The following is a 14945-nucleotide window of genomic DNA, read 5'->3' as shown; positions in this document are numbered from 1 at the left end:
TAGGGGTCTGGGGACCATGCTTTCAGGGGACATCTAAGTCAACTGGCATAACAAAGCTTATTAAGAAAATCCTCTGCATCCTAGTTTGGTGAGTGGCGTTTGGCGTCTTAAAAGCTTGCAAGCAGCCATCTAAGATGCATCAATTGTTCCCAACCACCTGAAGTAAAGGAGAATGAAGAACACCAAAGACACAAGGAAAGTATTAGCCCAAGAGACAGAAAGGGCCACATAAACCAGAGACTTCATCAGCTTGAGACCAGAAGAACTAGATGGTGCCCGGCCACCACCAACAACCACCCTGACAGGGAACACAACAGAAAGTCCCTGATGGAGCAGGAGAAAGGTGGGGTGCAGAACTCAAATTCTAGTCAGAAGACTAGTATTATTGGTCTGAATGAGAATGGATGAACCCTGGAAAGCATGGTTCCTGAATTCTCTATCAGCCCAGAACTAAAACAATTTCCGAGGCCATCTCTTCAGACAGGGATTGGACAGGACTGTGGGACATAAAGTGATACTGGTGAGGACTGTGCCTCTTAGCTCAAGTAGATACAAGAGACTAAATGGGCAGCTTCTGTCCAGAGGTGAGATGGGAAGGCAGAGAGTGTTAGGAGCTGGTTGAACGGACATTGGGAATCAGGGGTGGAAAGAAAGAGTGTTTTCTCATAGTATGGGGAGAGCAATTACAGTCACTTAACAATATATGTATAAATTTTTGTATGGAAAAAAATTAAAAAATTTTAAAAAATGATGATCAATAGCAAAATGCAAAGATTTATAGAAACATTTCATGATTACTCATTTAGTGACTTAAATGTATTTTCTTTATAGTCTAAAAAAATATAAAAACAATTACATATGGAATAATAGCTCCTGTGTCCATTAAAATTTTGGCCGAGGAGAAGACCAATTCTTCCCAATCTGTAATCCACTTTAAATAGTTTAAATACAAGGAAAAAACAAACAGAAAAAATTATAAACAAACGAAATACTTATGTCTAGAAAAGCCCAAAAGAGAAAGTAAGAACCACCTAGAGATTTTAATATTTCGTTGATCATCCTTCCAGGCATTTCCGTAGGCATATAAAACATGTACCTACTCAATAATACAATATGCTTTCAGTGCTAAGTAACAAAAATCTGCCTCAAAATGACTTTAACAATAAGATTATACATTATCGCAGTGGACTAGGAGAAGTCCAGAAGTAGGGCAGGCTCCCAGCACAGTACAATATCTCAAAGATGTCATAAAATATTCAGGTTCTTTCCATCTCTCTCTTCAGCCCTACTCAGTGTTGGCTTCATCCACAACCTTGTACTAGATGGCAACAGCAATTTCAGGCATCACATTCAGATATGACAATGACCAGAGGAAGAAGAGAAGTCATTTGTTCCTGTAATTCTCTTTTAAACGCATGGAAATTTTTCCAAGAAGCCTCTAGCAGGCTTCCCATCATTGCTAACTGAATAGAAGAGAACAACATGCTGATTCCTGAATCAATCACTAGCAAGAGGGGTGAAGTTATTATAATTACCTAGACCAATGGTTGCAAACTTTTTCTAAGTGGCCAGATAGTAAGTATTTCAGGCTTTGTAGCCATATGGTTCCTGTTGCAACTCATTTCTGCCACTGCAGCATGAAAGCAACCATAATCGAAAAAACAAAAAAAACCAATCCCATTGCCGTCAAGTAGATTCAAACTCATAGTGACCCTACAGGACAGAGCAGAACTGCCCCATAGGGTTTCTAAGGAGCAGCTAGTGGATTCAAACTGGCAACCTTTTGGTTAACAGCCAAGCTCTTAACCACTGCACCATAGACAGTATACAAATGAATGGGCATGGCCGTGTTCCAATAAAACTTTATTTACAAAAATAGGCAGCATGTTGGATCTGACCAACGGGCTGTAGTTTGCTGGCCCCTGCTTTAGATTAATCATTTAGAGTAGAAAGGATGTTAGAAGTGAACAATAATATTCACTATGGTGGCTTTTCATTAAGTTTAATATGAAAAACCATTTTTTCAACTCGTGTAGAATTAACTCTAAGTAATCTCTAGGACATTTGTATAGATGCTGTAACACCATATAGTTCTAGACATTTTAATATCATAAATTATCTGTAGTTATCTACCCTACTCAGGTATTTTCTCACTGAAAACATGAGACTTAAAAAAAAAAAAAAAAACTTTAAAAAAAAAGCATTAAGTCAAGAATGGCATCAAACTAAGTGGTTTATATTGCCTAACTCCTAGAAATCTCCATTTGGAATGATCCACAGGCACTTCAAATTTAACATGTCCAAAACTGAACATATAATTTTTCCCCAAAAAAAGCCTACTCTTTCTTCTGTGGTTTTCATTTTAGTGAATATCATCATGATTAGGTTACTTCCACAATCTAGAAACTTAGAAGTCTTCATGGACTACTCTTCCCTAGCTTCCTACCTACAGACAATTGGTTATGAAGTTCTATTAATTCTACACATTAACTCTTTTAAAAATCCACTTCTTATCCTTCAGAACTACTGTCATGACTATAGATAAGGGCTTCAGCATTTCTTATGGGAACTACTGTAATAGCTTACTAATTAGTCTCCTGCTTTCAGTCTTGTTTCCCTCCAGTTCATCTTCCAAATCTTATGCTAATGTGACATTTCCAGAATTCAAAGCTAGAATGCACATCTTGATCTTCTGCCTGCAGAATAAAATCTAAATTCTTCAGCAATGCATATGAGACCCTCCATGATCTAGCCTCTGGCTATTTCATCTCTCCAGGCTCATCTCTGGCACTTTTCACCAAACATCCTACAATTTTAGTCAGACAAACTACCTGAAGCTCTTTGAAGAGCTTCCATACTTTCTTAAGAATCTATATCTTTGTGTATGCTTGCCCCAAACTGCCCTTTCACTTACCACCCTGACCACTTGCTCTGATGCTCCCTTTATGGTCTAACCCCCATTCATCCTTCAAGATTCAGCTTGGTATGACCATCACCAGGAACCCTTCTGTCATGGATTGAATTCTATCCCCCTAAAATATGTGTCAACTTGGCTAGGCCAGGATTCCTAGTATTGTGTGATTTTCCACCATTTTGTCATCTGATGTGATTTTCCTATGTGTTGTAAACCCTATCTCTATGATGTTAATGAGGCAGGGTTAGAGGCAGTTACGTTAACGAGGCAGGACTCAATGTATAAGACTAGGTTGTGGCTTAAGTCAATCTCTTTGGAGATATAAAAGAGAAAAGTGAGCAGAGAGACATGGGGGACCTCACACCACCAAAAAAGTAGTGCTGGGAGCACAGCGTGTCCTTTGCACCCAGGGTTCCTGCACTGAGAAGCTCCTAGACAAGGGGAAGATTGATGACAAGGACCTTCCCCCAGAGCCAACAGAGAGAAGAAGACTTCCCCAGGAGCTCGCACTCTGAATTCGGACTTCTAGCCTCCTAGAACTGTGACAGAATAAATTTCTCTTTGTCAAAGCCATCCACTTGTGGTATTTCTGTTACAGCAGCACCCGATAACTAGGACGCTTTCTGACCAGAGAGGGGGCCATAAAACAAGCCTGAATAAACTTCAAAGAACTGGTATTATACACAGCATATTCTTTAACCACAAAAGGTTTAATTGGCAGTTCATACCAGAAAGTTATCTAGAAAAATCTTCAAATATATGGTAATAAAAGTACATCACAATAGTAAAAATAAATCACAGGAGAAATTACAAGATAATTAGACCTGAACTACAATGAAAATTAAACATATCTAAATTTGTGGGATGCAGATAAAGTAGGGTTTAGAGGAACACTTATAGCAACAAATGCTTCTTTTAGGGAAAAAAAAAAGTTTTAAATCAAGGATGTAAGCATCCACCTTATAGAGCTAGAAAAAGAGCAAAGTAAACCCAAAGGAAGGAAATAATAAAGATGAGAGGAGAAATCAATGGAATACAAAACAGAAGAACATAGAGCAAGATCAACAAAGCCAAAAGTTAGCATTTTGTAAACAGCAATGAATAAAACTATAACTACACTGATGAAGAAAAACAAAGAAAATATGCAATTTACCAGTATCACAAATGAAAGCCAAATGTCGTTATACACATTAAAAGAATAAGGGAACATTATGAACAATTTTATGCCAATAAATTTGTCAACTTTCAGATGAAATGGACAAAGTCCTTGAAAGACATAAATTATCAAAACTGACCAAAAAAAAATTGAAAATCTGAATAGCCTGTTAGAAAAAGAAGACGACTTTTTAGGTTTCAAAAGCAAATGAACAATAATTTTTAAAACCTATGCAAATATTAAAAAAGGACTAAAAAGTAATGATTTTTAAGTAAGTTGCTAGAATCTGAGAAAATCTAAACTGAAAAATAGTGCTTATCATGATGTCAAATTTAGCATTTAATAGTTCACAAACTGAGTTTACTAATTTTTTTGTCTTGTTTTCCAATTTGTAGAAATTGCAGACTACCATAAAATCCATATTTTTTTAGGCTAAGCATCGGAAGATGCTCATAGATTTTTGGCTATGTGACTAAATAAATCTTACTTTATTAATGAAACTCCAAGGTCATTGTTCTACGCACCTCCACCAGTCTCCAAAGCCAACAGACCATCCCTACTTACAACACTTCTTGGCTCACATCACTTTCCTTTCGGCTTGTATGCTGCCCTGGTCATTGCTTTCACGTTGTTGTTGTTGGGTGCCCTCAAGTCAATTCTAACTTATAATGACCCCATGTGACAGAGTAGAACTGCTCCAAAGGGTTTTCTTGGTTGTAATCTTTACAGAAGCACATCACCAGGTCTTTATCTCACAGAGCTGCTAGATGGGTTAGAACTGCCAACCTTTTGGTTAGCAGCTGAGTGCTTAATAGTTGTGCTACCAGGGATCCTTTATTACTTCCATACTAAGATTTTATTCTTTGAGTTCATGTGAGCAGTTTCTGGGGTCTGTAAATTTTAGGAGAACTTTTGATACCCTGCTCATCTAACTATAAGGACATAAACAACAATAAACTTAAAACTTCTATCCCATTTCTAATATCGTTGTGCTTAGTTACTATTTCTATCTAACAATAAAAAAGGGATTAGCATACAAATAATATTTGTCTCAAAATATTACTCACCTCTGGATAAAGATGGAAACGTTTTACTGTATTAATCACAAGGGGATATTCAGTAAGCCTGTCGTTCATAATCATCCAAAGTCCTTCCAAAAACGAAGGTGCTTCAACAATGGTCTTGAAGTAGGAATAATAAAGTCCCTAAAAAGGCACATATTGTTGGTATAAGTAAAACTTGAAAATATTTAGCTCTATAAATCTTTTTAGAACAATTTCATCTGAAAAAAAGAGAAAGTCAGTAACAATACTTCCTAATTACCCCTTTGGGCCCTGGTGGCACAGTGGTTAAGCATTTGGCTGCTAACCCAAAGGTCAGTAGTTTGAATCCACCAGCCACTCCTTGGAAACCCTATGGGGAAGTTCTACTCTGTACTATAGGGTCACTGTGAGTCAGAATTGACTCAATGGCAACAAGTTTTTTTTTTTTTAATTACTCCTTACTATTATATTTTAAGGACATTGTCTAAATATGTATACAATTTATTAATTCCCACATTATGAGATACTTAGAGGTTGAGATCTGATGTATTTACCATAAACAGGGATGCATTCATGTCCCTGTACAACTTTGCATATAGAAAACACTTCTTTTTTCCCATACTCTTAAGAAATAACACATAATTGTAAACAATATGAGATGAAGTTCCATGCTTTCAACTTACTTCATAGCTCCATCTAATGCTTTTGCACAAAGTGAATGCTAAGTAAGTATCAACTGAGTATAGTCACTCACAAATATTGCATACTGAAAAAGGGGATTATCTTAGCATATTGTTCTGGTATATAAAGCAATGGATTTACTAAACTACTGTTTACTTAAAATTCAAGGATTAACAAAATCATATTGCTTCAGATTACTGCCCTCATCAATTTCCTGCTTTCACTTCTGAACTGTGTAAGTGAATAAAGGATCACATTGTTAATCACACACTACCCAAAAAACAATTAAAAAAAAAATCTTCAGCTCTACACTCATTCCTGTCTTACCCAACTGCTTTATTTTTGGTAGATTAGGCAACAATAGTGACTATTGAAGATCTGTTTTAGCTGATGTCTGAAAGGCCATTTCCCATAGATTTGATTGATAAAATACCAGCCTATATAAGAATTTTTCCTTTCTTCTTAAGAGGGCAGCAAGGCAATAGTACAATTAAAGGATGTCTAATGTGTATTAAGTCTACATTTAGAGAAACAGTAAATATATAAATAAGTTTTATTAATAACAACCACTGTTTTGTGCCAGACACTGTGCTATGTGCTTCCATTCATTAGCTCCCTCATTCTCACAAAAACCCTGTCAGGCTGGCATTATTTCTATTTAACAGATGAGAGTACTGAGAATCAGAGAGGTTAACTGACTCGTCATCACACCACTTCAGAACTGCTATCTGGAGTCCAGACTCTGCCCAGCTACACTCTTTATTTAATGTTAGGTCCTCTCTTTGGAAATAATACCATTAAAATATTCAGATATCATACAAATGCTAAGATACTCAATTCTTCAAAGCTGTGAAGGAGCTATAAGAGTGAAGTTTAAAAAGCAGTGGCTATAGAGTCAGGAGACCAGTTCTAGTCTCCACTTGGCCCCTAACTAGCTGGGAGCTGACCTGGAAAACTTTTATGGTCTCTTCAAAAATGTACAATTCTGCAGTTCTGGCATTTGTTTGTTGTTGTTTTTGTTGGGCGCTGTTGAACTCAGAGACCCCATGTAACAGAGCAGAACTTGCCCCACAGGGTTCTCTTGGCTGTAATCTTTAAAGAAGCAGATCACTAGGTCTTTTTCCCACAGAGCAGGAGAAAGTAGCTGATCGACTAACTGTTGTGCTTTCAGGGCTCCTTGGCATTCAATTCTCATTTAATCCTCACAATAATCATGTGAGATATGTATGGTAGATGGCATTATCCCCGTTTTATAGTCATTAGGTACAGAGCTCCAGCTCACAGCAGTCTTATGTATAACAGAACGCAACACTGCCCAGTCCTGTACCATCCTCACAATAGTAGGGATGTTTGAGCCCACTGTTGCAGCCACTGTGTCAATATCACCACCTGTCTGTCAGTTTGTTGTACTGTGGTGGCTTATGTGGTGTTGTGATGCTGGAAGCTATGCCACTGGTATTTCAAACACCAGTAGGGTCAGCCATGGTGGACAGGTTTCAGAAGCACTTCCAGACTAAGACAGGCTAGGAAGAAGGACCTGGCGATCTACTTCCGAAAAAAATTAGCCCGTGAAAACCCTATGGATAACACCCGAACACTGTCTGATACAGTGCTGGAAGATGAGCCCCTCAGAGCAGAAGGCATGCAAAATATAACTGGGGAAGAGCTGCCTCCTCAAAGTACAGCCAAACATTTTATAGATTCAGTCTCAAAAGAAGAGAAACATTAAAGAAATTGTATCAGAAGTGGGCTCTTAAAAGACATTATTTTGAAATCAAAAGAAAGCTAAAAAAAAAAAGAAAGAAAGGAATTAAAAGGGCCAAATAAGACATGGGATCTCTTCTAGCCCAAGAGAAAGCAATTTCTGTTAATATTTGATACCCTATATCACTTCTTAAATGTTGTCTTTCCTTGTTCTCCTTTTTCTTCAGCTATTATATTTGATCTTTATTATCTTAAAAAGAAGTCTGCATTAGGAAAGGGGAAGAGATAATGAGATAAGTAAAAAAAATACTACTAATAACCCCAAACACTTATATTTAAATAATAAACATGGTTATAGCTTGAGAAACAGTACAGGCCGCCAAAAAATCATTTCAGTTCCTAATGAATTTCCAGCTTATAGTTCTACTACTTATAAAATACAAATTAATTCATTAGAAGAAAGAACCTAACCATTTCAGTGCGAAAAGTCATTTCCCGTTCCAAAGATGAGAGGTGAGAAAAATGGCGATCATTTTCAAAAAGTGTTATTAAATGTATCCTAGAAAAAAGATGAAGCACCATATTATAAGAGCAAGTTTCATAACCAGTAATAAATAAGTTATAGATAAGCAAAATAAAGAATTCATAAAAGTGAAAAAGAATAGATTTTTATAACAAATATTGAGATAATTTTATAATTTCCTTCATACTTTGTACATTTTTAGGCATTTATAATACAGCATCACAGACCCCCGAAGTTCTTTAACTCACTGGTTTTTAATTATAACCGTATACCTAAAATTCCTGTGGCTCTCTCATCCCATCTCCCACTCCAGATCTCCGAATCAGAACAGAAGCAGATTTCTGTTCTGTTTTTTTAAGTTTCACAAGTGATTCGAATGTTCCAGGCCTGGGAAATGCTGCTCTAACTAGTAAAAAAGCATTCAAACATAATTTTAAATAAAATTATTCCAGACTAAGGCAATTTTTAAATAAGGATGATATCACATAAGGCATCAACTTCAAAGTCAAGCTGTAGGCAGTTAAAAATAAGAGCATATGTGATAAAATTAGTTCATAGTCAGCAATCATGCTATCCTTAATTTACATAGTAGATGCTTCCTAATGATTTGGAAAATAAAGCAAGATTCTGTACATCAACCCTGTTTCTCACTAACCCTCATTCACACGTACGATATATGCTAGGGTACCGATAGTTGTAGGAAATGCTTCCTAGCATTACAGTCTTAGTCTAACATCAGAAAGTCCCTGCAGGTTAAGTAGCTAGTGCAACACTATACCAGTAGAAAGTGGGGGCCAATCACATACTTCCCAAGAGGAGAAATCCCAAAGCTCATTTAGAAATGAAAATGTCAGAAGGAAAATAATATTATTTTACATATTATTTTTACAAATACATCTCATGTAAAATAGAGTATATGTGTATATAAACTTGAAATACTCATTTAATTCTGCATTACTATTTCAGAGTCTTTATCTTCATTTTCACCTGATTCTCAATTGACAGGTGCTAGTAAAACTTTAGCTCTAAATTTGTGACTATCAACACAGTTAATATAAAATAAGGGAGTTTCTTATATGAAAGAAGCATGCAGAATACACTAAAAAAGCTGGATATTTAAAGAAATTATAGTGGTGAATCCTTTGGTAAAGCAAAAATATTTTAATTCATAAATTACTATTCTAATGTACCTATTTATAGATGCTGTTTCACATATGAGGTTTGTAAAAAGTAACAGATACATCTATATCATCTACATGAGACCAAATGGTCAACATTTACCCTAAAGCAAAGATAAGAAGCTAAGGGGGAGGGGGGTGCTAGACTAATGGAAACAGAACAATCAGAATGAAAATAATAAGAATGTTGACACATTGTGAAAAATGTAACCAATGTCACTGAACAGTATGTACAGAAATTGTTAAATGGGAACTTAATTTGCTGTGTAAACTTTTACCAAAAACACAAAAAAATTTAAAAAGTAACATACATGTGTAAATTGGTGCACATATAGATGTTCTATAACATAGAGAACAGTTATTTTATTGCATGCAAACACTGATGAAAAACTTTAATCCAAATGTTATTTATTTCAAACAAACTAAATCTTACCAGTGTAAAAATCCCACAAAGGCAGCTGGAAAAAGAAAAACAAAAAAGACATTAAAGGCTGCTTTAATAAAATATCTTTAAAATAAGTATTCCAAATGTATTCTATGTCTAGAGAGGGAAAGAAAGCATGTGCACACAGGCAAAATGGCTAGCTACCTCTGCCTATATACACATAGGAAAAATTCCAGAAGGACACAAACCAAATTTATGTCCATAAACCAGTGCTTACCTCTGGAGGGCGGATGTGAGGAGCAACGGGAACAATGTGAAAGACTTTACATCTCACTTAGATAATTTATTAAAAAGTGATGAATTTATAGATGATTTTTACTTTTTTTGTGATTTTCAGTATTATTCTCTACTATTCCCTGTTCTCTTATTCTTTATTTCTTTATATAACATTTTTAAAGGAAGATTCTTTCAGAAATGATTTTAGCTAACAGAAGCCACTGTGCAATATATTCACGAATAACTTCCTGAAGCTCTGAGAGCACTCTGACTACTGAGGAGACTCATCTGGAGTTGCTGTGCCAACCATGCCAATGCCCCGTGAATGAGGCTTTACTAGGGAGCTGTGAGACAGGTCAAACAGTGACAATAATCTGAGGTGAGGCTTTTTGAGAAGTTAAACTCAGTCTGCCCTCTTTGGTGACTGGGAGGCTGCTGGTTTTCCCCGCTACCCATTCTACTCTGTCCTATAGGATCACTGTGAGTCGGAATCAACTAGACCACAATAGGATGGAGCTGGAGAGGGGCCCTGGTGGCTCAGTGGTTAAGAGCTCAGTTGCTAACCAAAAGGTCGGCAGTTCAAATCCACCAGATGCTCCTTGGAAACTCTATGGGGCAGTTCTACTCTGCCCTATACAGTTGCTATGAGTTGGAAGCAACTCTACAACGGGATGGAGCTAGAGAGAGTGGGATGGAATTGGCCAAGTTAAAACACCACAAACTGCTTCGCTTACAGAGGTTCAGAGTCTTTGGGTGGTTCAAATGCTGAATGCACTTGGATGTCAACCAAAAGGATGGAGGTTCAAGTCCACCCAGAGGTGCCTCAGAAGAAAGACGTGGTGATCTACCTCCAAAAAACTAGCCATTGAAAACCATATGGAGCACATTCTACTCTCACACTCATGCTGTTGCCACCATGGCAACTTTTTTTTTTTTTTTTTCGTACAGAGGTTCTAAATGCTCTTTAGATTGTTGTAAACCTTTGGTTAATTCCATCATTTTGAAAATGTTGATTCTGGTAATTTTTCAAGTATTTTCCTTGCTTTGATGGAGGAGTGGATTTATGGAAGTCCTCACTCTGCCTTTCTGGAAGTCGTGCCTCCCCTCCATGATTTCATAATAATATTTCTTACGGCTGTCCCAAATATACTTAGCAAGTCATTTTACAAACCATCAACATTAACCTCTTAAAAGTAAAAAACTACTCAGCAAAATTACTCAACAAAATAATGCAAATAAAGAAATTAATTTTAAAAAAAAAAACTGCAAGGAGTTGAAAATTCCTAATCATGCTTCTATAGTTCTTTCCCCATATTCCTAACTAGGAATCCCTGGGTAGAGCAAATGGTGAAAGGTTTGACTACTAGCCAAAAGACTGGTGGTTCAAACCCACCCTGAGGCACTTTGGAAGTCAGTGGGCGATCTGTTTCTGAAAGGACACAGCTATATTCCTAACTATCATGGGCGCTTCCCTATCACTCTTCAATACTTCTTAGAAGATTTGCTCATTTTAGACCAGATCAGCAAACACTTGTGGTGTTTCTGTACTGTTTGCAAGCTAAGAATGGTTTTTACACTTTTAAAACGTTGTTAAAAAGAGAGAGGAGGAAGAAGAGAAAAATAAACTACAGAGGCTGTATGTAGCCTGCAAAGCTTAAAATACTTACATTTTCTTAACAGAAAAAGTTTGCTGACCCCTTTTATACTATATTCATTAATATATTAACTCTTTCTAAGATGCCCTGAACCACCTTGAAATTAAGCCTTATACCTTCTCTGTCAACTTGAAGCAGATGCCCATCTAATGAGATTTCATTAACTTTAAGATATACAGAGGCTGCCCTGTGTGCATCCTCTTTGTTATTCTCCTTTACTGACTTTCTACACAAACCCATGCATATTATATATTCTGGCGAAAACCCTTAAAATTATATCTAAGGAAAATGAAAAGATCAAATATCCTACCAAATCCATCGAGCTTTCCAAAGAGCCTCAAAATTTTCTTGTCTATCCCATCTCCCTCCCCCTACTCTACATCCCACACCTGCCTGCTATCCCTGAAAAAGTGATAAGGTATAATAATGTCAATATTCTAAATGCATGAAATGCTTATCACCTCTTTTGAAGGTGTGAGAAAAAAGCATATCTCCTGAGCCTCCGAATAGCATCTCTACCAGTCTCACTTCGAAAGATAACCTAGCCTTAATGCTTTACTGAAAGACAAACCATTTTTGACGCATGCACTACCAATCTCTCTTATCTCCAACGTTTTTCTAAATATTTCTCTCTTGTAACCTTTACTTTCCTATTCTCTACCATCTCAGAAGAGGAAGTGGCTCTCCTCTTTTCTACACTTACTTTCTCAAATATATGCTTTCCATTCCATCCCTTTGAATATTCCAAGACTTTGCTCCAATTATTCTTTCTCTTAGAATTTCAATCTCACCCTCTCCCCTTGATCCTTTCCGTTAGCCTTTCATTCTCCTAGGCCTCACCACACTTCCCTTGATCTAACAGCCCTTCAGACTATGGGATTCTCTTTCTCCCTCTTTGTTGCACGTGTGCACTCTCTCTCTCTATGTCCCTGTCTCTGTTTCTTCTTCCCCATTCATTCACAAGACTCTAGGCCAACCTCTTTCTCCTAAGTTCCTGTAACTCTTTTTCTAGTGTTAATTATTTTATTGTGGTAAGTATACAGGAAACAAAACATTTGCCATTTCTCCAATCTTCACATGTACAGTTCAGTGACATGTACAGTTATCATGTTGTTCAATCATCACCATTAACTGTTCTCAAATTTTTTAATCACCCTTAACTCTGTTAAATGACCAATGACCTTTGCTTATCAAATCCAATGGTTTCCATCAATTCTCACACTTTTCAAACTCCCAGTAGCATGTGACCACATTCTTGGCTTTCTTCCTCTCTCATCTTTCCATCACACAGAACTCGTGCAGTTCTTCTATTTTTTGACCACTCCATTTTTATGTGCTTATCTGGCTTCTCTTCTTCCTCATTTCTTAAATGTAAATTTAAAAGTTTCCCCCAAGTACCTATCATTTGCCCACTTTTCTCTCTTCACATTGGTATCCACTGGCCATCTCGCTCAATCTTAGAAGTTTCAACTATCACTTCTATGTGGCTAATACCCAAATCTATAATCTTCATTCCTAAACTATCGCTCTCTGAACCATGGTCATACATATCCAAGAGCCTGCTAGACATCTTCATCTGGGTGTCCCATAGACCCATTGCCTTCTAGTCTATTTGGACTCATGGCGATCCCATAGAACAGAGTAGAACTACCCTATAGGGTTTCCAAGGCTGAAATCTTTACGGAAACACACCGCTCCCGCCGAGCGATGGGTAGATTCGAGCTGCCGACTTTTTGGTTAGCAGCTGAGCGCTTAACTACTGCGCCACCAGGGCTACTCTGTATGCCCCATAAAAAAACAACTCGTTGCTGTCGAGTCGATTCCGACTCACGGAGACCCTACGGCACAGAGTAGAACTGCCCGATACGATTTCCAAGGAGCGCCTGATAGATTTGAACTGCCGACCTTTTGGTTAGCAGCCGTAGCTCTTAACCTCTACGCCACCAGGGTTTCCGTATGTCCCGTAGATACCTCAAAATCATACATCCGAAAGTACTCTTAGGCTTCCTCTAAAAACATACTCATTTTTCTCTCTTATCTCATCTATTTTCTATGGGCACCACCATGACTTCTTCCAATGACTCAGGTTAAAGCCATACCATCTTCTTTGGCTTTCCTGTCTCCCTGCTTCCCTGCTACCCCACCACCCAGCCAGTCCTGTCAACCTGTCTCCATTAACTCTCACATCTGTCCTGAGATTACCCGGAGCTCGAGCTTTGTTGTTAGAGTGTGTAGGCACCCACAAACGCTTGCTTGTTGGACTGATCTCCTTCCAGGCTCACCAAAGCTCCTTCAAACTGTGGGCTCTGAGGGAAGGGCCTGCGGGTCCTTCTGACCCCGGGTCTTGCTGCTCTGTGCCCTGGCGGGATGATGTCTGGCCCCGAGCGCCGCCGGGGCTCCTTGCAAGGGCTCTCCCCGCTCTACTCTGCTCACCTATGCCCATGTTGGTCTTGCTCGAAAACTTATACGTCTGCAGCTTTTGCACCTTTTCGCGGAGCTGATCCAGGAAACGATGGAGGAATTGGAAGCGGCCGAGTAGAAGGGTCCTTGGGCCCACTTCCAGCCTAATGCAATTCGCGGGGTTCAGCTTTCGGGTCCTCCGCGACAAGTATTTCCGGGCACCCCCTAGCAAGCTCCCGCCGCCGACGGGCGAAGGCTGCCGAAGCAGCTCCTGCTTTTCCACCTCCTCCTGCGGCTCCTCTTCCATCTCCGGTTCCCCAGCTCCGGTGGCCCGGCGCCGCCGCTTAGACTGCATGTTGCGAGAAGACCGAAACGGATCGGGAGCCGCTTCTTTGAGTTTACTCCTCTTTTGCCCGACCATTTTCTCATAGTCCCTGTTCGGATGGCGCTGGGTCACTCTCCGGGGCCAAGCCAGCAGAGTTCGGGCAAGGGCCGGAGTAGCCTAGCTCCGCTCGTAGCCTCAACGACTAGTCCCCGCCGCCGTTGCGGGCACCCTGGTCGTCATGGCGACCACAAAACGTGTGGGGGCGTGCGATCTAGGCCTCCCCGAGCCCGCCCTCGCACCGCCCCTCCCGTCACCCCCCGCGCGCCGCTCCTCCTCCATCCCCTCCCACCGTCGCCTGAGCCGTTGCCCCCCTGCCGCGGTGCAGTCGTCCGCGTCGCCCTCCGCACCGCTCTGGCGTACGCTGGGGCTGGCCGCACAGTCTGAGGAACTCTCCGCAGTTTCTTTCTTAGCGTTCAGGCTTATCTTTGGCATATTTACCAAAAGATTGCATGTCTCGAGGTTATTAAAAGAGGGAAGAGATCCTAGTTAGCAGAAATAACCATAGAAAGAGAACCTTTTGGGGCGCCTGGCCCTTTGCGGACACCACTCCTCTCCTCCTACGAACACTTTGCGTTGAACATTCAACGAGCGGTCTTGTCCGCTGAGGCACCCGAGGTTCAGCGACACGGAGGAAACGGCCCAAGG

The 14945-nt window shown here is 39.3% G+C and overlaps 1 protein-coding gene across 1 annotated transcript in view; it reads right to left on the bottom strand.

The window, feature by feature from the left end:
- Positions 1 to 14336, bottom strand: part of DPY19L2 (dpy-19 like 2) — a 115381-nt gene extending 101045 nt beyond the window's left edge. The window contains exons 1-4 of the mRNA XM_004385312.1: positions 13949 to 14336; positions 9633 to 9657; positions 7970 to 8057; positions 5138 to 5275 (exon numbers count right to left, since the gene is read on the bottom strand). Coding sequence (XP_004385369.1) covers positions 5138 to 5275; positions 7970 to 8057; positions 9633 to 9657; positions 13949 to 14336 — 639 coding nt within the window. The remainder of the gene's footprint in view (positions 1 to 5137; positions 5276 to 7969; positions 8058 to 9632; positions 9658 to 13948) is intronic.
- Positions 14337 to 14945: the final 609 nt, after the last annotated feature.

This window comes from Trichechus manatus, unplaced genomic scaffold (genome assembly GCF_000243295.1).
Source record: "Trichechus manatus latirostris isolate Lorelei unplaced genomic scaffold, TriManLat1.0 scaffold00137, whole genome shotgun sequence".
Taxonomy (NCBI): Eukaryota; Metazoa; Chordata; class Mammalia; order Sirenia; family Trichechidae; genus Trichechus; species Trichechus manatus.
The sequence above is the reverse complement of the archived record's forward strand: the minus strand, read 5'-3'. Positions and strand labels throughout refer to the sequence as shown.